The sequence below is a fragment of the Microtus pennsylvanicus genome, chromosome 4 (genome assembly GCF_037038515.1).
Source record: "Microtus pennsylvanicus isolate mMicPen1 chromosome 4, mMicPen1.hap1, whole genome shotgun sequence".
NCBI lineage: Eukaryota > Metazoa > Chordata > Mammalia > Rodentia > Cricetidae > Microtus > Microtus pennsylvanicus.
This window is the reverse complement of record NC_134582.1, coordinates 107,129,633-107,153,880: the sequence shown is the minus strand read 5'-3', so window position 1 is coordinate 107,153,880 and position 24,248 is coordinate 107,129,633. Positions and strand designations below refer to the sequence as shown.

Here is a 24,248-nt window from a genome sequence, read left to right as displayed (position 1 = left end):
TTGAGGCCAGCCTGGTCTACAAAAGCAAGTTCCAGGACAGGCTCCAAAGCTACAGAGAAACCCTGTCTTGAAAAACAAACAAACAAACAAAAATCCTAACTAAGACAGGTTCAATATCAAGAAGAGTTACCTATAAATCATTTCATTTATTAGAGCCTCTATGATGATTTCTGTGGATGGCATATATCCTCCAGTCTTTCTCCCATAAAAAGTTTATATTTTTCTAGTGTTTTCAGAATTCCTGCCAACTTTGATTTTTTTTCAGATCATCCTTTTTTTCCTTGATTTTATTGGGGCGCTCTCCTTTGGAAATTCAATGAAGCTCATCAATAGAGCTTTTCCAGAAGATTTCATTCTCTTGGGCTTTACCAAATACCCATGGCTGGATCGTCCTCTCTTCTTTGTCCTCCTGATCTCCTACATGTTCACATTGCTGGGAAACATTGCTATTATTCTGGTCTCTCAGCTTGATTCCCAGCTCCGAAGTCCCATGTATTTCTTCCTTACCAGCCTATCATTTTTGGATCTCTGTTTCACCACCACAACTGTCCCTCAAATGCTCTTCAACTTACAGGGGTTCAACAAGAACATCACTTACCTAGGCTGCATGGCCCAGGCCTATGTGTTTCATTGGCTAGGCTGCACAGAATGTGTTCTGCTGGGCATCATGGCCTTAGATCGCTATGTGGCTGTGTGCAAGCCTCTGAGGTATTCTGTCATCATGGACCACAGGCTCTGTCTGCAGCTGTCCAGCACTGCTTGGCTCACTGGCCTGGCCAATTCTCTACTGCAGTCTACCCTCACTGTACAGTTGCCCCTATGTGGGAACCAGATGCTGGACCACTTCTTCTGTGAGCTGCCTGGGCTTATTAAGATGTCTTGTGGGGACACCACAGTCAATGAGATCACTTTATCAGTGGTGGCCACATTCTTGATAATGGGTCCCCTCTCCATGATACTTGTGTCTTATAGTTACATCGCCCAAACTGTACTTCGAATTCCTTCTGCGGCTGGGAGGCTTAAAGCTTTCAACACTTGCTCATCTCACTTGCTGGTGGTGTCTTTATTTTATGGGCCAGGTATCTACATCTACATGCAACCTTCCGAAGAAGGCTCCCAAGACCTCATCAAGGTCTTGACTCTGTTTTACTGTGTCATTACTCCTATGGCTAATCCATTCATCTACACTCTGAGGAACAAAGACGTCATAGGGGCTATGAGGAGGCTTCTGAGGAAGGCCATTTCAACTAAGGGGATATGAAAAACGATTCTTTATTCGGAATGGGAAGGCCCAACATTCATATGAAGCATCCTTTGGACTTTGATTTTGTTTTGTCTGAAATGGGGGAATTGCTGACCTTGAATTTGCTGGCATCCTACTGCAGCCTCTGGAGTGTTGGGATTACAGTTGTGCATCACCACACTCAGCTTAAATGTCTTCATCAACACCACCCACAAGCTGCTAATGCCATGAATGCGTTATATCTTAATAAGTTGTTGGCCCAATGGGTCCCTAGGATCATCTAAACATCACAAATTATTGCCAAGGATATTGGCTATCCTCCCTAACCTGATGGAAAGACCCCATTGCTGACTTAATTATGTCATAGACCATGAAGAAATTGAGCTGGTGCCCAACAAAAACTTTACTGCTAACTAATATTCATGGTGCTGGAAGGTGCTGTGAACATTACTTGAGGAGAAAAGTAATTAATATCACTCAGCCACAAAACCTGCAAGCTACAACAGTGACTGCCTGCAAAAAATAAATTGGTGCAACTATAGCACAAATAGGAATAACTGACTATTTTTTAAAAGAATTGGATTTAAGTTTTACTCCATGAGCTAGAACCCTGACACAGTTAATGAGGGCAAGACTCTGCTATTAGGTGGATCACAGGCTTAGGGGAGAACTTACTATTATTATTCTGCTAAATGAACACAACAGTACAACGATAGCAACAACATATTGCTGTGCCCAATTTCTCAGTCCTCCTCAGAGGAGCTTCTTCTTGCAAGAGACAATAATTAACACCGAGGGCTGGAGAGATGGCTCAGCGGTTAAGAACACTGACTGTTCTTCCAGAGGTCCTGAGTTCAATTCCCAGCAACCACATGGTGGCTCACAACCATCTGTAATGAGATCTGGTGCCCTCTTCTGGGGTGCAGGTATGCACACAGGCAGAACACTGTATACATAATTAATAAATAAATCTTTAAAAAAATAATAATTAACACCGAGACCCACAAATGGACAATGTGCAGAGAATGAGACACTTTGAAACACTCAGCCCTAAATGAGATGTTTTTATCAAACCCCTCACCTCAAGGCTCAAGGATGTATGCCAAAGAGGAGACAAAAAGATTGTAAGAGCCAGAGGTAAAAGATGACTTTAAGGAAACAGCGTCTTCCAGACCCAACACGGTTGATCACATATGTACTTAGAGACTGTGATAGCACGCACAAGGCCAGCACTAATTCAAACCAGACAAAACCCCAGTATGGAGAAGGGGAAGTGGGTACAAAGTCCCACCCTAACCAAGAAGCTATTTGGAGTTATACCTGCTAGGTCAGGGAAAATCAGCTTTTGCTTTTTTTTTTTTTAATGAGTGACAATGAGGTATATCAATCACACTCTAGGACAGGCTCCATGCCCAGGAGTAGTTGACCAGCACAAAATGGAGCCCATGTTTTTTGTGTGTGTGTGCATGCTTTTTGTTTTGACTTATTTTAGTGTTTTTTGTCTTACTAGGTTTTTTTTTCGTGATTTTCCTTTGTTGTTTGTTTCGAGAGAGGGAAAGAAAGAACATGAAGTGTAAAGTTGGGGAGGTAGGAAGGATCTGAGAAGAGTTGCATGAGGGGAAAGAATATGAGCAAACTATATTATATGACCTCCCTCTTACCAGCTCTGGCATTCAGGAGAGTGACCCCTGCATCTCGCCTGGGCAACACAGGAGAGCTGACTCTGGCAGTATAGGTGTGGGTGAGACAGCCCAGCGGGTATGAAAGTGGGAGAACTAGCCCCACCCCTTGCTCCTTGCAGCATGGGGTGAACTAGCCTGGGCAATGCTAGAGAGTTCACCCTGGTAGTGAAGATGGGAGAGCTGGTGAGCTGATCAACCCTGCAACCAACCAGGACTATGAGTTGACCCACCCCAACATCCACCCAATCTATGACCTGCCGGAACACAAGAAAAGATTGGTACTGCAGATCCAATTCTTCTCCTGTTGTGTTACTTTCCAGACACATCTACTTTCTTTGAGTGGGTCTTCTTTCCAGAATGAAGAGTTCTTTGTCCACCCCACAAAACACATGCTGTGATGAAACCCTCTATCTCTTCTAATCTAAAGTATTAGTTTTAAAGCAAAAATTTGTTTCTTTTAAATTTCACTATCATGCCAGGCTTTGTGGCTCTCACTTGGAATCCCAACAAGAGTGAAGTGGAGACAGGAAAATCAGGAGTTCAAGACCAATCTTGGTTCATGAACCCCATCCCAACACCTATTATTCTGGCAAAAGAAAAAAAAAATCTACTACCACTACCAACAAATCTAACAAAACAAATAAACAAATAAAACAAAACCAAATCTAACGTGACAGGTGATATCTGCATACTGCAGCAGGGAAGACTCTAGAACACAATACTCTAGAACACAATACTCTAGAACACAATACTATCGAAGGTTTACATTGTGGTCTTTCAATATGTGGACACACCGTGAAATGCCAAAATCTTTTTATTGTTTTGTGATGAGACTTGGGCGCATGGACTGTTTTTGTTCTGTTTCTGATATGGATACAGCAGGCTGGAGAAAAGCATAGGTGTGTAGGCAGTTTGGGCTGAAAGTTGGCTATGGCATAGGCAGGATGAAGTCAAGTGGATACAGGGACCTGGATACGTGTAGGGGTCTAGGCTTAGAGGTTTGAGGTCGTATAATTAAGACTGACCAGACTGGATGGGGAACCCAAGCTAGATCTGGGCATTAGGGAGGGTGCATGGTGAGTAGTAGGCCACATACTAACATTCTTCTCTTCTAAAACCTCTTGAGCCAGGCCCACAGTTCAAATCACTCTCAGCACCACTGTCTTCCATGCTCCCACCAGTATAGCCCATTGTGCCCTGCTTAAAGTGTTTAACTGCTTTTCTAGTTCAAAGTCCCAAAGTGTTTCATATTCCTGTAAATGAAAACATGGTCAGGCCAATCACAAAATACCACAGTCCCTGGTACCAACTTTTATCATAGCTAAGAGTTTCTGTTGCTTTGAAGAGACACCATGAGCATAACAACTCTTATAAAGAAAAACATTCAATTGGGCCCAGCTTACAGTTTCAGAGGTTTAGTCCGTTATCATCATTATGAGAAGCATGGTAGCATGCAGGCAGATAAGATGAAGAAGGAGCTGAGATTTCTACATCTTGACCTTCAGGCAACAGGAAAAGAACTGTGTAGCACACTGGGCATAGCTTGAGCATAGAAGACCTCAAAGCCCACCCCAACAGTGATATACTTCCTTTAACAAGGCCACACTTACTCCAATTAAACTAAACCTCATACTGCTACTCCCTATGGCTGTCATTTTTATTCAAACCACAACCTCCCTGACTACATCACAGAGAATTGGAAGCTTTCCTTTCTTTTTGTCTTTTATGCATATTCCCTATATCCATTTAGTTTATTCTCTCTTATCGACACTTTACATGTATTTGTCTCCTGTCACCTTCTTTCCTTGTCCATTCACCTTCTTCCCTCTACATAAATATACAAATTGAGGTTCTTCTTTTTTTGTGGAGACAGGATCTTATTCTGTACCCCATGGTGACCACTCTTTTGCAAGCCTGCAACCCTTTCTTCTCAAATATGTGATTACAGTTGTATTATACCATGCTGGGCAAGAGACTATGTGTTTTATGTATAGATTGGTTGGATTTGAATTGCACATTACCTGTGACTCAATCTCTTTGTCTCAGTTATCTCATCTGGATATGAAGGTAATAATAGTACATTCATGTTTGTCTTGGTGATTAAATTGGTTCCTGTACACTAAAAGCATTATAAATGTCAGCCACTGCTAGTATATTAGAATGTAAATTCCCTTGAGATTAAGGACTTTGTTTTGTTTTCTACTATATCCCCAGTGTGTTTAATGATGATACGTGTTTGATGATTAAGATGCTCAAAAGTTATACTTACCTACTCACAGTTACATTTGCAGAAACTGACTTACAAGAACAAAACACACATGTCTAATTAAGATAATTAAGTACACTTTTGCTGATTTAGTAATATTTTAACCATTTGAGAAAACGGAGTCACAACAAAACCAAAATTTATTTAAAACTAGGGTTTTTGCTTATTTGCTTTTTCTAAGTTGTATGTTACCCAGAAATTAAAATTGCAAGACTGGTAAAGCCATCCTTCTGGGAGTTCAGCAAAACTTGGAAGCCTGCACAAATGAGGACAAGAGGGCCAAGAGGACAATCACCATTGTGGTCCTTGTCCTCTAAAGTCAGACAGGACCTACAGGACAATGATACTCTCTCTGATAAAGTAATTGCCTGTCCCCCTGATTGGATAGGCAACAAAATCTGCAGGGATTACACACGAGTGTCCATTCTACAAGGAGGGGCATATTGGGACCTTCAGGCTGTGTGTACTGCATTACAGAAGTTATAATTGTGTGTCTAGACCATTGATAAAAGGTGTGTGAGGGATGTGTAACTTTTCAAAGGAAAAAGAGGGAGAAAAAGAGGAGACTTTCTAAAATGAGAGCCTTTAAAAGTATCTGGGCAGCTTTCACAGAAATGCCTAAAGCAAAGCAAAGCAGAACAAAACAAAACTCAAACCTACAGATATTTACTGATGGTAATAGATGTGGAGGCCCAAAAATGTGAGCCTATTTTCATATTGACCAAAGGTCAGAGAGTTGGAAACTACCTCTAGTTCCTTCAAGGTTACTGTGCTTCTACTTCAAACAAAGATCCCACTTAGATTTACCTCCCAGAGTTCTTTTCTCTCAAGGCTATTGTCAACAGGTGTGGCTAATAGCTAGCGCTTGTATTTCAGGAATAGAGAAGTAGATTGTTTCTACCTCAAACAAAAGTCTAAGGATCCAACTAAGTTCCAGTTAAGGAAATAATTTTGGATTCCACCCAGGGAGTGGTTTGCCTACAGAATGTTTTGGTCTAGGGTGTGTGTAGTAATAAGGGGCGGCGGCGGGGCTACGTCCCCAAAACCCCAGCCGCCTGCCTGGCTAGCTTATGCTCCGAAATAATTACACGGAAACTGTATTCTTTTAAACACTGCTTTGGCCCATTCCTATCTAGCCTCTTCTAGGCTAATTCTCACATATTAATTTTGCCCATTTCTAATCATCTGTGTAGCGCCCCTAGGTGCGCTTACCGGGAAGATTCTAGCCTAAGTCCATCCTGGGTCGGAGCTTCATAGCGTGCGTCTTCCCTGGAGCAGGTAGCATGGCGTCTCTCTCTGAGGTGTCTGCTGCGGAGAGGAGAGCTGCGGAGTCTGCCCTCACTTCCTCTTCCTCCCAGCGTTCTGTTCTGTTTACTCCACCCACCTAAGGGTGGGCCTATCCAATGGGCCTAGCAGTTTCTTTATTGCTTAGCCAATGAAATCAACAGATTGATATATGACACTCCCACATCAGGTGTGAGTGTGACTTGTTTTGTTCTAGTAAAACAGAATGTTTAACTATGAATGTAGTTTATGACATTCAATTGGTATGTTCATTTCCTTGCGTCTTGTTAATGCAGTTTTTTTTTTTTGTCTTACTCCGACCTCTTGGGATCAGGGGTATTTTAAGCAGTTGGAAATTAAACACGGGTGAATTCAATATTCACTGGAATTCCCTCCTGATACTATCCTATATGTTTCTTCGCTTTATTATTTTCATTCGTGTCTTCGTATTCTTTACTAATATGTTCTAAATCCCCATGCCTCTACCCTGGTGAGAGGTATTTTTGTCAAGGCTGATCCCTGACAAATAGACTGTCTTTCCAGGTGGATAAAGACCTTCCCCCTCCCAGCTGCTGTTTTTGGAAATATGCTTAAGAGTATCTTGCATACCAGACATGATGGCACACTCCCTTTATCCTAGTACTGGAAGGCAAAGACAGGTACATTACTCCTGGCAACAATAATTTACTTTAGAAAAAGGTGATGGGCATTGAAGAATCTCCACATGGAGTTTGCTTTTATCATGGCACAGTTAACCACTGGGCAAGAAACTGCTCTTACCTCAACTGCTGGCATATGTTTCTGTTATCTACAAGACTGATTCAATGATTAGAACATAAATGGTTATAGAGAGTTTTAATGTTGCAGCTACAGAGATAAACTATTTTGTGCTACATTTAGCTGATTTTATAACCATTCATTGTCTACTTCTCTGTCTGACTTAAAGTCCTTGTGCTTATCAGGGAAACGCCTTTGAAATGTCCTAACCTGTCACCGGTTCCACCAATCCACAGGTTAAGACCGTTTCAGATGACTATAACCTACCCAACTCACATTTCCACCAATTATTTTTTAATATGCCTTGATTTATTGCTTTCTTTTGTTCTTGTAACCTAAATCCATGTTCCACACATATTTTGCTCCTTAATAAACTCTTACTGTTTTTGGAAGTTTGCATTTTGTTTGTTTGTTTGTTTTTGGTCACCTTCCCCACGTACTAATACTAGCTCCCTAAGATCAAAATGAGATTTTCCCCTTCCATAACAGAATATTCTAGTATGTCATAAGACTATTCATCACTATTCTTTTTCAGGGGTTCTTGACTCTATTTTATTTTATTTTTTTTAATTTGATTGAGCTCTACATTTTTCGCTGCTCCCCTCCCTGCCTCTCTCCTCCCCTTTAACCCTCCCCCAAGGTCCCCATGATCTTAATTTACTCAGGTGATCTTGTCTTTTTCTTCTTCCCGTGTAGATTAGATCTCTTAGTGTCCCCATTGTTGTCTAAGTTCTCTGGGATTGTGATTTGTGAGCTTTTTTTTTTTTTTTGCTTTATGTTTAAAAACCACGTATGAGTGAGTACATGTGATAATTGTCTTTCTGTGTCTGGGTTATCGCACTCAAAATTATGTTTTCCAGCTCCATCCATTTTCCTGTAAAATTCAAGATGTCATTTTTTTCTGCTGTGTAGTACTCCATTATGTAAATGTACCACATTTTCCTTATCCATCCTTCTGTCTAGGGCCATTTAGGTTGTTTCCAGGTTCAAACAATGCTGCTATGAACATAGTTGAGCACATGTCCTTGTGGCACAATTGAGCATCCTTTAGATATATACCCAAAAGTGGTATTATTGGGTCTTGAGGAAGGTTGTTTCCTGATTTTCTGAGAAAACACCACACTGACATCCAAAGGGGCTGTAGCAGCTTGCATTCCCACCAGCAATGCAGAAGTGTTCCCTTTACCCCACAATTTCTCCAGCATAAATTGTCATCAGTGTTTTTGATCTTGGCCATTCTGACAGGTGTAAGATGGAATCTCAGAGTTGTTTTGATTTGCATTTCTCTAATGACTAAGGATGTTGAACATTTCCTTAAGTGTCTTTCAGCCATTTTAGATTTCTCTGTTGAGAGTTTTCTGTTTAGGTCTGTACTCCATTCTTTATTTTAATTTTAAAATAGTCTTTAATTCTAGAAAAATATTTGTTTTTTGGGGATATCATATTTAAGAGGCGTTGACTACTTTGTTGAGCTTTTCTATCTAAGGAAAGCATATTGCTATTTAAGTTCATATTTGGTCTTTTAAAGTGTGTTTTAAAGTTTCTTCCAAGCAAATGTGGTACATTTCTTGGTCTTAAGTATTTTTTTTTATTGCTGTTTGTGTAGCTGTGGCCTTTTCATTCACCATCATATATATGAAAGCTGATTTTAGTGTTGTTTATACCCTAACTTACTAAGATATCCTTTTAGTATATTTTTCCAATTGACTATCGTGGCTTTTCAAATTTATGATCATATTACCAGTATACTAAAAAAACCATCATTTTTTAATGATTAATCATTGAAAAGGTGATCAAAACCCTATAAATTGGATTTGAGGAGCCCATCCACGCGGGGAAGCATAGCTGCATCTGGACGAGTCGGGAAAACAACTCATTGAAGCACAGTTAATCTCAGAGATACTGAAACAAACCGGAGTTCTCTACTTCCCTTTTGGGTAGACAAGCCCAGCCTTCCCGCGCAGGCGCGGGGGACAAACCACAGAGTAGAACAGCAGGACTCGGTAGAGTGGCTCTGGGCGTGCGCGCGCCATCGCGTCTGCTCCGGCGTTCCGTCCTCCCTGGCAGTCTTCGAGGGCTTCCGGTTCCAGCGCGGTCTGGGTTCCCCGTCTTTACTCAGGAGCTCCTAGGTGAGCGAGCTGCTGCTCCCGGCTGGTGGGAGGGCTCGGGTTGGATGACGAGGTGTGGAGGAAGGCCTTCCTGGCACGGTGTGGCCGCCTATGCGTACGTCTGGGGCGCAGAACCGGCTGGGACCCAGGAACGCAGCGGAACTTAGATCTACAATCACAGAACTGGAGGGGCAGAAGGAAGGCAGAGTACCCTCCAACCTTTAACCTTTATGAATGATCATATCCCGGCAAAAGCCAATTTGTGACTATTCTGTGTATATGATTTTATCCCACTAGGCATCAGGTATACTGAACAGTTTCAAAAGCAGCGAGTCGTGGGTACCCTAATTGTCTGCTCTCCACTCGTTCGGTTATTTTTGTGGTACTGGTATTGAACCTCGCTGATGGTAGGCAGCACTTGCCCTTCCCCAACGCTGTCTACTTATTCTAAAAGTCCTATTTCAGATCGTTGTGTTTTACTTTAGTAGTAAGTGGAGATTGTTATACCCAGATCCGCGGAGTCCCCCAGACACCAACAAAGAGACCGAGTCCCGTATGTAAAAACAAAGACCCTTTATTCTTACACAAGTTCGCGGACTCGGACTCTCCGTGTGCCCAACGTATTGGCGCAATCGGAGAGCCCTGAGCACAGTTAGGGTGCAGTTTTTATATAATAGCAGAGGGATTTTTAAAATTCAGCCTGTTTGGGCTGACATTTGTCTAGGGGGTGTACTGGTGAAAAGCGGTGGGTGTGTGCTGGCAGGTGATCCTATCTGCAATGGTTGTTGGAACATTAGGTATTTCCTAAGGATTGTCTGTGTCTGGGTGGAGCATGGGTAGTCTCTCAATTTGTAGTCTTTCTTGGAACCAGGTAAACTGAGGATCAAGCCTACCCTCCTGTTGGTCGACAGGGCCAGTCTTGGTCGGTGTGTACCAAGCTGCCCTGGGTCCTACAGAGATAAGTTTCTTATTAAGCCTTACTCCCCGAAGTCCTAAAACAACTTGGCATCTTTTTCACCTTTGTCTATTTTTGTGAAAGTACATGTACTTCCGCTTCCGTTGAATACAGTAAATTAACTGGAGGGCAGGCTTTCAACTGTCACATTTAAAACTCTTAAAATATGCAATATTTGTTTATGGTAGTTTGTGTTAATAATGATGGCTTGTTCCTTAGGTCCTTTACAAGGGAGTTATTGAAATCCTGGTAAACCTTTTGTATAGCTATAATGGCTTCTACTGGTGATACCGAGATCTGTAAGAACCAGGATGGAGGTTTGGAAATAAAGATGGAGGAAGAGTGTAAGTATACCGCCAGACAGGATTGGAGCCTGCCAAAGAACACTTATAACAGAGAAGTCTTCCGAAAGTTCTTCAGACAGTTTAGCTACCAGGAAACATCTGGACCCCGCGAGGCTTTGGACCGACTCCGGGAACTTTGCCGTCAGTGGCTGAGACCTGATACTCACACCAAGGAGCAGATCCTGGAGCTGCTGGTGCTGGAGCAGTTCCTGACCATCCTGCCGGAGGAGCTGCAGGCCTGGGTGCAGGAGCAGAACCCCGAGAGTGCGGAGGAGGTGGTGACTGTGCTGGAGGATTTAGAGAGAGAGCTTGATGAACTAGGATACCGGGTAGGAACAAAAAAACGTGGTTTCTGTTTCCTAAAATTAATTGTGGATTTGTAGGCCATAGTGAATTGTATACCGTGATTTCACAAAGCACACTGACACTCAGATGGATCCAAAAGGGACTGTAGTTTCATGGGAATTGGGGGTCGAATTTGTATGTTCCAAGCGTTGAGCTTGTACTCTCCACATCTCTCCTCCTCACAGGTGTGCACCACCACTCCTGTCTGATCTTAGCTTATTTATACCTTTTCATCAGAGGGAGTGGACACTTCTTGCTAAGCTACAAAATCCTATCTGATGAATATGCTTCTTGGTTCAAACACAAGATTTATACTACAGAGAGAAGCTACCAGAAGGTGATAGAAGGAGGGGGCATTAGAGAGATGGTGGGACTAAGGTGGAGAGCAGCCGTTTGTAAAGGGTGTTATGTAATGTAAAACAAGTTTACTAAGAAATAAGGTTTTGAGCTGGGCAGGAGCACATGCTTTTGTCAACTAGCACCCAGAAGGGGATGGAAGCAGGTGGATTGAGAGTTCGAGACCGGTTTGGGCTATATAGCAAGACCCTGTCTCACAAATATGAGGACTGGGTGTGTAACTCAGTGTTAGTATGCACAAGGTCCTGTGCTTCATCCCCAGGACTGTGGTAGCTGTGTACATGGTGATGGGGCTGTTAATATTCCCTAGCAGAAACACTGGGGAGGATACCAGCCATGAATCCCTGCCCCCCACGCACCCACCAAGCTGTTAGTGGACAGCAGGACTCCAGTGCTGTCAATGGGATGAACTCCTCACCAGGGCTAGGGTGGGACTTGTCACCCTGGTCTCGGTAAGAAACCCCTTCCCTGGACTGTAAGCAAGCTCAAGGAACTCATTGATTGGCCAAGTGAGGCTTAGATGGGATCTTTATTTGGTCTGTTATCTTTATCTGGAGCGAATGGAAGCTGGCTCACATCCCCCCAGGAAATGTCATATATAGCCACTGTCCTGATTCTGCATTAAACAGTTTAAACATGGGAAAAAAAATCAAAATCGCTATCCTGAATGAATGACATATGGGAAGAGCGTGGAAAGTTAGATGGGGGCAGGGGGCAGGGTGGGCAGGACACGCTTGTGGAGAATGGAAAGTTAGATGTGGGGGCCACGCGGGCAGGAAACGTTTGCAGTATAGAAAGCCCATCTCTATGGGAAAGATGAAGTTTGTGTAGAAAGTTGAGATACAGAGTTCATGACATTGACCGTCAGCGTCTTGGCTTAAATTTTCTTCTAGTACAAAGGCTCCGTATCTTTTCTCCATCGTCTAAGTGAGCTATAAAAATTATGTAAAAGAGGCATATTGCCTTTCTTATTTTTGTCTCAACTATGACAAGACTGGTTTTCACCCAGTGGTAATTTCTAGCCAAAGAGAACATGTGGCAATTTTTTAGAAAAATTTTGGCTGTTGTAACCTTGGAGGGCAGATATGATTCTACACATTTTTAAGCATACAAACCAGCCTCAGACAGCAATAATGACCATATTGAGAGTGTGTCAGAAAAGCTGAACTTAAGAAATCTCAGTATGAAGATCATAATCTTGAGAAATAACTGAAATGTAACCTGGCATTCGGATATAAAAGAGATCGAAGAGAGAAAAGGAGCTTGTGGCAAAAAGTGTGAAACAGGGTCATGAAATCAGAGCTACAAAGTGCAAGTGTAACTTGGATAAGAATTGAGTGGAAATGATTACAGTTAGGATCTATAAAGAAGGCTCGAGGGCCAGACATTGTGCCTTATGCCTATAGGCCAGGTCAGTCAGTATAGTGTTTGCGTAGTAAGCACAAAAGTAGGCGTATGATCCCCAGAATCTACACAGAAACTGCTGGGCATGGTGGCCCACATCTTCAGTCCAGTGCTAGAAGGCAGAGAAAGGCAGTTCCTTCCCTAGGGCTCATTGACCAGTCAGCCTATCCTACTTGCATTTCAGGCCGGTGACAGACCTGTCAGGGACCAGCCTAGACAAAAATACCTCTTGCCAGGGTAGAGGCGTTATTTATTTAGAAATACAGTAAATAATATGAAGACACGAATGAAAATAATAAACGGAGAAACATATGGGATAGTATCGGGAGGGAGTTCTACTGAGTTCTGAAATTCACCTGCATTTAATTACCAGTGCTTTAAATACCCCTGGCCCCAAAAGGTAGGAGGAAGACAAAAAACTACATTAACGCAACGCAAGGAAATGAAGAGGCCAATTGAAGGTTGCGGGCTACAATCATAATTCTGTTGCTAGAACAAAACAAGTCACACTCACACCCTAGACCAAACCATTCTGTAGGCAAACCATTCCCTGGGTGGAATCCAAAGTTATCTCAAGGGAACTGGACCCTTGGTCCTATCCTTAGACTTTTGTTTGAGGTAGAAATCTTCTCTATTCCTGAAGTACAAGAGCTGGCTATTAGCCACACCTGTTGACAACAACCCTGAGAGAGCAGAACTCTCTGAGCTACTTCTAAGTGGGCCCTTTGTTTGAGGTGGAAACACAATAACCTTGAAGGAACTAGTGGTAAGTTTCTACTCTGACCTTTGGTTAGTGTGGAAATAGACTCTCATTTCGGGCCTCCACACAGACCTTGTATTAAAAATTAAGTAGATTGTTCCAGAGGACTCATTGACAAGCCAGGGTAGTCCTCTAGGTGAGTTGTCAGTCAGTGAGAGACACTATCTTTAAAAAAAAAGTGAATAACACCTTAAGATAAACACCTGAGGTGTCTGATACACACACACACAAGGAAGGGAAATTAATCTCAGTAGTCAGGTAGAAGAGGCCGGAAGATAAGGCAATCAAAGGCAGACTGGGCCACATTCTGACATGGGAGGGTCTGTGTCAATGGAGGTGTCCTTACTGAGGAATCTGTTGTAGGCTCTGCACTCAGGGCTTAAAGCTTGTGTGTAAGAGAACTGTGATGAAGACACTTCTGGCAGAGTTGAAGACTGTAGGTGGCCATTCTGCAGTAACGAAATACCAGTTTTCTGTCATGTGCCATCAAAGACCCTTGGATGCAGCAGTGAATGTCATATGCAAGTTACTGTTCATATGCAGATTCTAGTCTCCTGAGAAGAGATGGAGGGAAAAAGTCCACAGATGGAAAAGGTGTCAGGTGTTGATAAATCTACTGAAAACAATAGAGGAAAAGAATAATGAAGGAATTGAGGGCTGTACCATTCAATAGACAGGGCCACAGAGCGGTCAGCAGAGGAATGCCCATTGCATAGGCCTTAGGTGTTGCTAGTATGCTAGAGTGGAGGTGAATTATTGGAGAAGATGAAAGAATTAAGAAATTATATCCTGTAGAGCCTTGCAGACCATTATAAAGAATTTAGATTTTGGTAGATGGAAAGTCATTTCCTAGCTTGAGCAGAAAAGAAATATAAACTAAAATTTAAAATAAGCACTCTGAATTGTAAATACAAAAATTTCTGAAGTAAGCACTCAGTGTACCCTACAGTGATGGTAGGTGGGAATCATTTTCTGAAGTAAGCACTCAGTGTACCCTACAGTGATGGTAGGTGGGAATCATTTTCTGAAGTAAGCACTCAGTGTACCCTACAGTGATGGTAGGTGGGAATAATTTTCTGAAGTAAGCACTCAGTGTACCCTACAGTGATGGTAGGTGGGAATCATTTTCTGAAGTAAGCACTCAGTGTGTCCTACAGTGATGGTAGGTGGGAATCATTTTCTGAAGTAAGCACTCAGTGTGTCCTACAGTGATGGTAGGTGGGAATCATTTTCTGAAGTAAGCACTCAGTGTACCCTACAGTGATGGTAGGTGGGAATCATTTTCTGAAGTAAGCACTCAGTGTACCCTACAGTGATGTTAGGTGGGAATCATTTTCTGACATAAGCACTCAGTGTATCCTACAGTGATGGTAGGTGGGAATAATTTTGGGAAGTTGTACTGATTAACTAGAAGGACAGACAGTTGGAAGTCACGTGACGTGGATACCGGGACCCCCAAATCCCGATCCTCTGAAGAGCAGCAAATGTTCTCAACTACCGAGCCTTTTCTCCAGCTGCTTCCACCTAAATTCTTTCTTCCTTTCTGCCTTCCTTTTTATCTCTTTTCGCCTCTTTCCCGGCTCTATTTCTTGAGCATTAGACAATTAACAAAATGTAGAAAATTAACAAAATGTAGCTGTAGTGGGGAAAGGAAGGTTCCCTGGAGAGGGTGACATTTTAAAATGATCTTTAAAAATGAGGGGGATTGAGGCAGGCTGCTGGCTGTGGAAAAGTCCTTTCAGGCTTGAGCAGGCCAGATGCCAACGCTATGAACACTGTACTCTTGTTTGCTGTTATTAGAGTATATCTCTCTTCTCTCACAGGCCTCAGTGCAAACTGAAGAACAGAAAGTGTTTTTGCAGGAGACGAAGACTTTAGAAGCAGAGCCAGAACCCAGTGCATCCCATCAGCTTGTGAAAGCCAGGCTGAAGTGTGAACCTGCAGAATGGGAAGCCTCAGAGGAGCAAGGTAAAGGAGAAAGGCGCAGAAGGGAAAGCAGAGCTAAGATGGGGCCTGAGGGCTTGTTTGTACTTCCCGCCATTCTTCTCAGTAAAATCAGGAGGGCCTGTCCGGAAATCTGGTGCTCGTGTGTAGACTTCCAGATGTCATGTCTTGTCACTTTACTTTTCCTTCCCATCCCCCATCTTCCTTTAAACCCAGGACCTCATGCATGCCCGACAGGCACTGCAGCTCTCAAAGGCATATCCATAGCCCCCTTTCTTCTTAAAATTGGTACTTTTCTAAATTTTGGCTTTATTTTATTTAGCTTTATTTAATTTCATTCTTCTGATAGTTGTAACCCTTTATTCTGACCTCTGCTATTTGTAGACTTTGAGCTATTAAACAGCATTTTTGTCTTCCACTTGGACTGTATCCTCAGCCCTTTTAGTAACTGAGTTTTGCTCCATGCTGTCTGCAGCTATCAAGTAGTCTGAGAGAAAAAGAGGTATTTATCTGTGAGTGAAAGAGCAGTAAGGAGAACGTGCCAGAAGGCGAATCAATGGGGATTCTTCTTCATCCTTGCTTCCTCCGGTTTTTATGGTTTTAAAAGAAAGATTTATAAAAATTATTCAATGAAAAAATGTTTGTGCCGTTAATTCATCTAGTCTCCTCCCCCAGCTGAAGTAAATTGTCACTGTTTTTGGTTTCTTCTGTGCCCTTCTAGAGACTTTTTATATTAAACATTTTCTTCTCCTTTACATTATGATGGTAGTCTCTTGTGTTTTTTATTTCTTAACAGCTGCTTAGTATTAAAACACAGACAAATCATGAAGCAGATTAGCCAGCTGCGAATTTGTCTTTGGTGTTTTGTTATTACAAATAGTTCTGTAATAGATAACATAGCTTAGACTCCTCTGTAGTACTCCGTGTCAGAGGTTTAAAAGCAGATGTGACATTGCTCTTCCTAACACTCTGGATGAACTCACAGTAGCAGTATGTGCCCATTCTGTGAGTATAGTGCACTGCCAAACTCGATGAACTCGGTGACTGAAAATTACACCTCGGGCTGATGCGGTGGCTCCAAAGCCCTTGCTATGCAAAGCTGAACCCCTGAATTTATCCCCAGACTCCACAGGAGGTGAGAACTAACTTGCAAAAGTTGACCTTTGACCTCCACACACGTGCCATGGCGTGTGCACACTCACATAAAATAATAAAAGGTTTTTAAAAAGTTTATCTGTGCTGTGTAACTCATCTTTGCCTGATTCTGGAGCAGTTTCTCTCGCTGTGGTAAGGGCTGTGTGTCTCCTGTTTTAGAAACTGTAGTTTCCCTTTGCCCAGTTTTCTGTTGAGTTGTTTATTATCTCCTTATTTGTTTGTGGAGTGCTTTTTCACTTGGATCATCTTATATCCTAACACAGTTTTATAGTTTGTAGTAGAAACTCTGAGGTCTTATATGTCTTTCATTTGAATAATTTTCTATTGCTGGCTTCATGAGCTACTGTTTACTGCCCCTGGAGAGTGGGTAACACGCAGGCTCCTTTTTGCAGTTTCAGGTGTTGAGACTGGAAATGAGTCCAGGGATATAACTCTAAAGCAAGACCTTTGTGAAGGAATGGAAGCCGAACAGAATAGCTCCAGCAGATTAACAAAGGATGCACTTCAGTGTCAGGAAACGCGTGACCCTGGAGAGGAACCTTCTAGCGCTTCTAGTGAGGACAACCGGCCTCCGCCTAATGAAAATGGGACAGACTTGCCTGAGAACTCAGACCATGTTAAAGACCAGAATGTCTCTCCGGGACGGAAATTGTATGGATGTGAGGACTGTGGGAAAACGTATAGTCAGCACTCACGCCTCCTCGAACACAAAAGCGTCCACACTGGAGACAAGCCCTACAGGTGTGAAGTATGCGGGAAAACCTTCCGGTGGAAGACTGTGCTTATTCGACACAAGGTGGTGCACACCGGAGAGAAACCGTACAAGTGTAATGAATGTGGCCGGGCCTTTGGCCAGTGGTCAGTCCTTAACCAACATCAGAGGCTTCACTCGGGAGAAAAGCACTACCACTGCAATGAGTGTGGCAAGGCCTTTTGCCAGAAAGCAGGCCTCTTTCACCATCTCAAGAGCCACAAAAGGAACAAACCTTACCAGTGTCTAAAGTGTAGCAAAAGTTTCAATCGCCGGTCCACACTCACTCAGCACCAAGGAGTTCACACTGGCGCAAAACCCTATGAGTGCAACGAATGTGGCCGAGCTTTTGTGTATAACTCCTCTCTTGTTAGCCATCAGGAAACGCACCACAAGGAGAAAGCCCTCGCCCAAAGGGGTCCTTCTCGGCGGCAAAGAAGCCGCACCAGGGAGAAGCCCTACACACGCGATGTCTGTGGGAAAGGCTTTGCTCAGAAATCAAGTCTTACAGAACGTGAGCAAATTCATACTGGAGAGAGACCCTATTAATGTGTGGAGCGTGGGAAGGCCTTTATTCGAAGGGCAGTCCTCACGAAACGTGGGAATCCACCATGGAGGCTCCACAAGTGTGCTGAGTGTGAGACTGCCTTCCCGGGAAGCACCGGCTTCATTCAACATCAGGGAATCCACAGTGGGAGAGGCCCCACAAGTGTTGAGTGTGGCCAGACCTTCAGACAGAGGTCAGACCTTAGTAAGCCCAGAGAATTCATGGTAGAAGTGGCCCCTCTGAGGGTAACACGTGTGGGGAATTGTCCAGGCCGAGCTCAGCTCCTGCTCATCAGATGCTCACAAAGGAGCAGGAACTCTTTCTGTGCGGTGACTGCAGGGCAGCCATCTCCCAGCGTGCAGGACGATGAGAAAGACTGTATTTGTAGTGCTTTGTGGCCGCACTTCAGCCCTTGGTGCTGTAAGGAGACCATAAATAGTTGATGGCATCCACTCCCTACTGCTCATTGTATGGGGCCATGAAGGAAAGAAGTCTTATCACCAGATTTCTTAGAGCCCAGCCTGGGATGTGAAAATCCGCCACAGTTAAAAAGAAAGACAGTGGGTTGATGCTCAGTGTGTTTTAGAATTAAAATAGGAGAAAGTAAGTATCGTAAATTCTGAAGAACAGCTTATTGTACACTAGGTCAGGGAAGAGTTCCTGAAAGATTTTGTTGAAAATAAGGGTATGATGGATTGACTTGGTAGACAGAAGGAAGAAACACATGTGGGTAACACAGGTGAGCAGAAGCAAGAATTTGGGTGGTTCGGAAGCATCGGTGATGAGACTAGCCATCCTATTGGAGAGCTGATTTTAAGAGCTTAACCGATGGGTATTAGTTGGAAGTAGCTTGGGGACAGAGTAGGAGAGTTCCAGTGCTAGGAATGCTGGCCAACACTTGGCAGTGCTTTGTCACAAACACTCTTCTCTTCATCTCTGAAATAGCTCTAAGTACAGGTTCACTTTAGGAATGATGCTTGTCTATCTCAGCACTGTGATGCTGAGACAGGAGGATTAGGAGTTCTGTGCTGTCTTTGGTTTCTTAGGAAATTCAAGGCCAGACTGAACTACACAAGACCTCAAGAAGAAAAGAGGATGCTAGGGGCTGGAAAGGTAGCTCAGCAGTTATGAGCACTTGTTGCTCTTGCAGAAGATCCGGATCACCCACAGGGTGGCTCAAAACCACCCATAACTCCAGTTTCAGGTTAGCTGGTGCCCTCTTCTGACCTCTGTGGAGCACAAGGCACACAGGTGATGAATTTGCATACATGCAGGCAATACTCCTACACATGGAAACCTAGTTCTTGGGACTGGCTTCTCAGCCTTCTATTATGCCTGTGAAACTCCCACGTGGTTGGACATCTGCATCATGTATTTAAAATGCCTGTGCGCACTGAATGAGGCCCTGGGTTCAATCCCCAAAGCTTTGAAGGAGATCAGACTCAAAATAGAGTGGAATGTGGCTAGATAGAGCCAGATTGGCAACCCAGAGACTAAGGGTCAAATGGAGGCCGTGACAGATGGGGAGTGTGTGGTGGGGTGCGCCCGCCCGTATGTCAGTGTGACACAGTGGCGGAGAGTGCTGTGTGATGCCCCAGGACATCTTTTTGTAGTTATGTAGCCCAGGGTGGTCTCAGGTTTTTGATAGCCCTCCTACCTCAGCCTTCTAAGTGCTAGGATTACGGCTCTGAGCTGTGGACCTGATTCCCTCTGCATCTTAATGTAGATTTGGAAATGCACAGCAGGAAACCAGGAGGACCGGAAGAACAAAGTGGGTTCAAGGTGGGAGACCAGCCAGTAATCCAACAAAGAGAAGCAGCTGCGCAGATTGTCTGGCTTCTTGTTTTATAATGAATTCACTTTGAGACATTTCCTGGTGAAACGATGCACAAGTGGTTGGGCGGAGCCGAGTCTCTGCGGAGTGGAAAGACACAATCGTAAACACAGGCTGCATTTGGATTCCATTTGCTCAAAGTCACGCGGTGCACGGTCAGATCAGGTTTGAACACAAGCAGCTGTGTTCCAGATCATATACTTTTAAGTTCTTACACATGGTGCTTATTTTAGTTGGACAAACTTGCATTGCATTGGTCTTCAGGACCCTGCATAATTTTTTACAGACAGTTTCAGCTCCTTTTAGCCTAAGTAGGAAAGCCCAGACCCTCGTCTGAACACCTCAGTATTCTGGTATCATTGTCTCTCCATAGTAAATCTTGTGCAATTTAGCCAGTGTCCCATAAACGTCAGCCCCAGTGGTAATCAGGACAGGAAAGATTTGCAGAAGACTGTCTACCTCAAAAGTGAGCACTTATTTAAGGATCAGCTTTCATCCTAAAACCGTAATTCAGACTCTGCCTTCCTATCAAGAGACAGGGGATATCTGACTGTCTTCTCAGTACAAATCCTATTTAGAGAGATAGCTCAAATGGCGTTGACTCAGCACGTCTGTTGTTAACGAGAACTCTTATACTGTAGCCCTGGCTGGGAAGGGAGCTGGTGGCAGAACTGTCACCCCAGCACTCAGGAGGCTGAGGCATGAGGATCTTTGAACTCAGTTGTGTAGGACCAGTCTGGACAACAGGTTCTGTCTCGCAGCAGGAAGATAGAAAGTATATTCTATAAAATGGGCCTGGGAAGCAGCAGTTGTCGAGCGGCTTGTTTAATCGTGGACTTGTTTTCTGGCACTGAAAAGAACGTTTTCATTTGCTCCAGTTTTTCCTCTTAGAGGTCAGAAGGTGCTCTGCTAATTCTAGAGGCCACAAATCCTAGAGTGACAAGTGTCTCTCCCTGGGAAGAACCACTTGCTGACTTTTACTTGAATCTCTTTCCAGCTTCCATCCCTAATTGAAAGTTCCCATACTGCAACCCCTCCAGAAACTTATCTTACTAGTTTTCCATATCTCTTCCAAATGTACTTCAGAATGATTGGTAAGGCATCCTTGCACATTTTTGTAGATTTATACTGTTTCTGTATGTATTGTATAAACAGCTCATATTTGTGAATTTTTATTGTAGCACAATTAATAAAAACCCAGAGACAGATACTGGGGTTCAGCCTGAAGGTCAGAAAAGCAAAACAACCAGCCACTAACTCTTCTCTACCTCAGTACAAAATGGTGATCCTGCCTCCAGGAATTCTCAAAATGAGACTCACCAAGAGCTGTCTCCTCCCATCTTATATACCTCTCTAGTGCTAGGATTAAAGACATGCACCAGTACCACCTACCTGGTTTCTATGCCAAACTAGTGTGGCTGCTGGGATTAAAGATGTGTGTCACCACTGCCTGGTCTGTGAGGTTGACCAGGGCGACTGTTTTACTCTCTGATCTTCAAGCAAGCTTTATTTATTAAAGTACAAATGAAATATCACTATCCCCCCTCCCCTCGGGGTTCAGGGAATCCCCTGGAAGAGCAGTCAGAGAGTTCGAGCCAGAGGGGATGGAGGACACCAAGGAAACAAGACCTTGTGGACAACAGGGCTATGCACATATGAACTCAGAGACTATGGCAGCCTGCACAGGGGCTGCATAGATCTGCACCAAATGGGTTCCTAGATTTGAAAGGAGAACTGGACACATCTCCATCCCTAACCCAGAAGCTAGCTCCGATTGAAAACCATTTGCAAATAAAAAGTTAGTTTTCTCCAAGAGGGTTTCAGTAGGGAAACACACTACTCTTAAGGGTAGGCCCTGTGTTAAGCAGTAGATGACCAACATGGAACAAAGTCAACGGTCAGGGACATTTTTTGGTTTTGTTTTGTTTGTCTTTTTTACCTTGTTGGTATATATATATCATGTGCTTCCAATTTTGAGTTTTTATGGGATTCCTGAGTGTGTGAACATATGTGTCTTCTGCATCTCTATGTGTTTCTTATGCTTTTTCTTTCGCTCTTTATCTTGTTTGGTTATATTCTAATTTGTTTTTTATTTATCTTATTTTATTATTATTCCTTAGATGCTTGTTTTTGTTTTATTTTTCAAGACAGGATTTCTCTGTATAGTCCTGGCTGTCCTGGAACTCGCTCTGTAAACCAGGTTGGTGCTGTGGGATAATGCTCTTGTACACTGTAAAGATTTGTCACTTGTATTGGTTTAATAAAACACTGGTTGGCCAATAGCCAGGCATGAAGTATTGGTGGAACAGCCAGACTAGGAGAATTCTGAGAAGAGGAAAGGCAGAGACAGAGTTGTCAACCAAAATTCAGAGGAAGCAAGATGAGAATGCCTTACTGAGAAAAGGTACCAAGCCATGTCCTAAACATAGATAAGAATTATGAGTTAAGTTATAAAAACTAGTTAATAATAAGTCTGAGCTGATAGGCCAAACAGTTTATAATTAATACAAGCCTCTGTGTGTTTCTTTGGGACTGAACAGCTGCAGGGCTGGGCAGGACAGAAACTTCTGTCTACAGACTGACCTTGAACTCATGGAGATCTGCCTCCAGAATGCTGGGACTAAATTTGTACACCACCACCACTGGCTAGATGCTTGTTTTTTTAAGGAGACTAAGTGTGGTCTGGATGGGAGAGGAGGTAAGAAGGAGCTGGAAGGGGAGGGGAACATAATCAGAATACATTGTATGAAAAAAAGCTTTTCGATTAAAAAAAAATTCTTCCTTAAGTTGCCTTTGGTCATGGTATTTTATCACAGCAACAAAAGTAATATAGTTACTCAGATCTGGAAACACCCTCATACACAGAGATGCCTTTCAAAGGTCCAGGCGTCTTCCTATTTTCATTTTTATTTTATGTGTGTATGTACTCATTCCTCAGGAGGCGGTGATGACAAGGATGAAGACAGCCTTGGTGTTAGTGGCATCTCTAAGTACAGTCAACATCCAAGACCAACCATGACATGCAGGGTGGCACCAAAAGAGTATATGAATGCGTGCCGTTCTATAGCTAAGAAGCTCGTCATGCCGCAGATAAGAAGTTTTCATAAATTTGGAATTATACCTTAAATGATGTAGATAGCCCCAGTCCTCCATAGAGCAAAGCATCCATCTCATGAAAGCCTCCAGGTAGGCAGTGAGCTGAGTGGGAAGTGGTTTTGTTGCTCAGAATATCCACTTATGATCAGGGTAGGTTACAGGGTTTAGGTCATCTGTGTGAAGTCTTAATCTGTGTGGCACATGCAGGCAATGCTAGTTGCCAGGCAGCTATAATACATGCAGTCAGTTCCCTGTTGGGTGGACAAGAGGGAAGAGGACTTAGTTCTTCTCATACTCGCGCCCATCTTTGATTCCTTCTAACCTGTCCCAACATAGTCAGGCCACGGAGGTTTTAAAGATAGAATTTGGGAATAGAGAATCTTCATTTCTGAAAACAGGATAGAAACACTTTGGTCTTCAGCAGTAAGCACCTGCGCATTTTATATCGAAAATGTAGAAGCAGTCAATTTTGTGAATTAAACAGGCACTCTTCTAGAACCTGTGTATTGTGGATGCTGTAGAACATTCATTTATCTTATCTCAACCTCACAGTGCTTCTCTTCTGATCGAGAAGCAGAGTAGGGAGGCTACAAACTACCTCCCTTGCTCCACTACCAATGGAAAGAACGACAGAGAGGAAAGGTGGGAGAAGTCAGGTGTGACTGATATACACACCTGTGCTCCCCACACCTAGGAAGTGGAGGCAAGAGGATATGGAGTTTAAGATCATCCTTGGCTGCAAAGAGAAGTTGAAGTCAGTCTGGGATAGGAAATACACACGGAAAGTGTGACAGCCAACCTGATGCCAAATGCGAATGTTCTGTCTAATCCTCAACTGCAGCATCAGGAGGGTTAATCTCCTGTGTCCTCTGGACCACAGGTTTTGGCCAGACGTCATTCTGAGTGTGCTTGTGAAGGTAGTTTTGGAGATTAACGTTTGAATGAGTAATTCAGTAAGTACACTGCCCGCCCCTACCCCGCCCCAGCTCTCATCCAATCTCATCCAAAGGCCTGAGAGAACAAAAAGCTGACTCTCCCTAGAAAAGTGATAGCATTCCTGCCAAAACCTTGTGCAGGACATTGGCTTCCTTAGTCCTTGGATGCAAACTGAACGTTGTTCTTTTAGTCTGGAACCATGCCGCTTTTGAACTGAAACTCACATCGTTGGTCTCCAGATTACATAAAGCAGTGTCCATAATCACACAACCCAGTTCCTCAAAGATATGCCCCCTTCCAACACACACTCACATTGTGTTGATTTTTTGCATGATCGTATGTAATACACATTCAGAAAGTTTAGAAACCACACCATGTATTTTTACATTTAAAAGCTCACACAATAAAAATGTGGTTTATTATTATTTATTGTTTATTTTTAGATTTAAATATTGTTAAA

General features: G+C 43.2%; 2 protein-coding genes across 3 annotated transcripts; both read left to right on the top strand.

Moving 5' to 3' along the window:
* The first annotated feature begins 316 nt into the window (after positions 1-316).
* On the top strand, positions 317-1,261 carry LOC142848269 (olfactory receptor 2B11-like). Its single transcript, XM_075970085.1, has one exon. The coding sequence runs from the start codon at positions 317-319 to the stop codon at positions 1,259-1,261; it is 945 nt and encodes a 314-aa protein (XP_075826200.1).
* A 7,971-nt stretch (positions 1,262-9,232) lies between these two features.
* Zscan12 (zinc finger and SCAN domain containing 12) lies at positions 9,233-22,535 on the top strand. 2 transcript variants are annotated; one of them, XM_075970076.1, is made up of 4 exons: positions 9,233-9,381; positions 10,535-10,988; positions 15,349-15,493; positions 17,017-22,534. In XM_075970076.1, exons 2-4 carry the CDS (start codon positions 10,587-10,589, stop codon positions 17,922-17,924), a joined length of 1,455 nt encoding a protein of 484 aa, XP_075826191.1. In that variant the 5' UTR covers positions 9,233-9,381; positions 10,535-10,586; the 3' UTR covers positions 17,925-22,534. The 2 variants fall into 2 exon arrangements, with proteins under 2 accessions (XP_075826191.1, XP_075826192.1); XM_075970077.1 differs by having other exon boundaries at positions 9,251-9,381; positions 10,582-10,988; positions 17,017-22,535.
* The last annotated feature ends 1,713 nt before the right edge of the window (positions 22,536-24,248 follow it).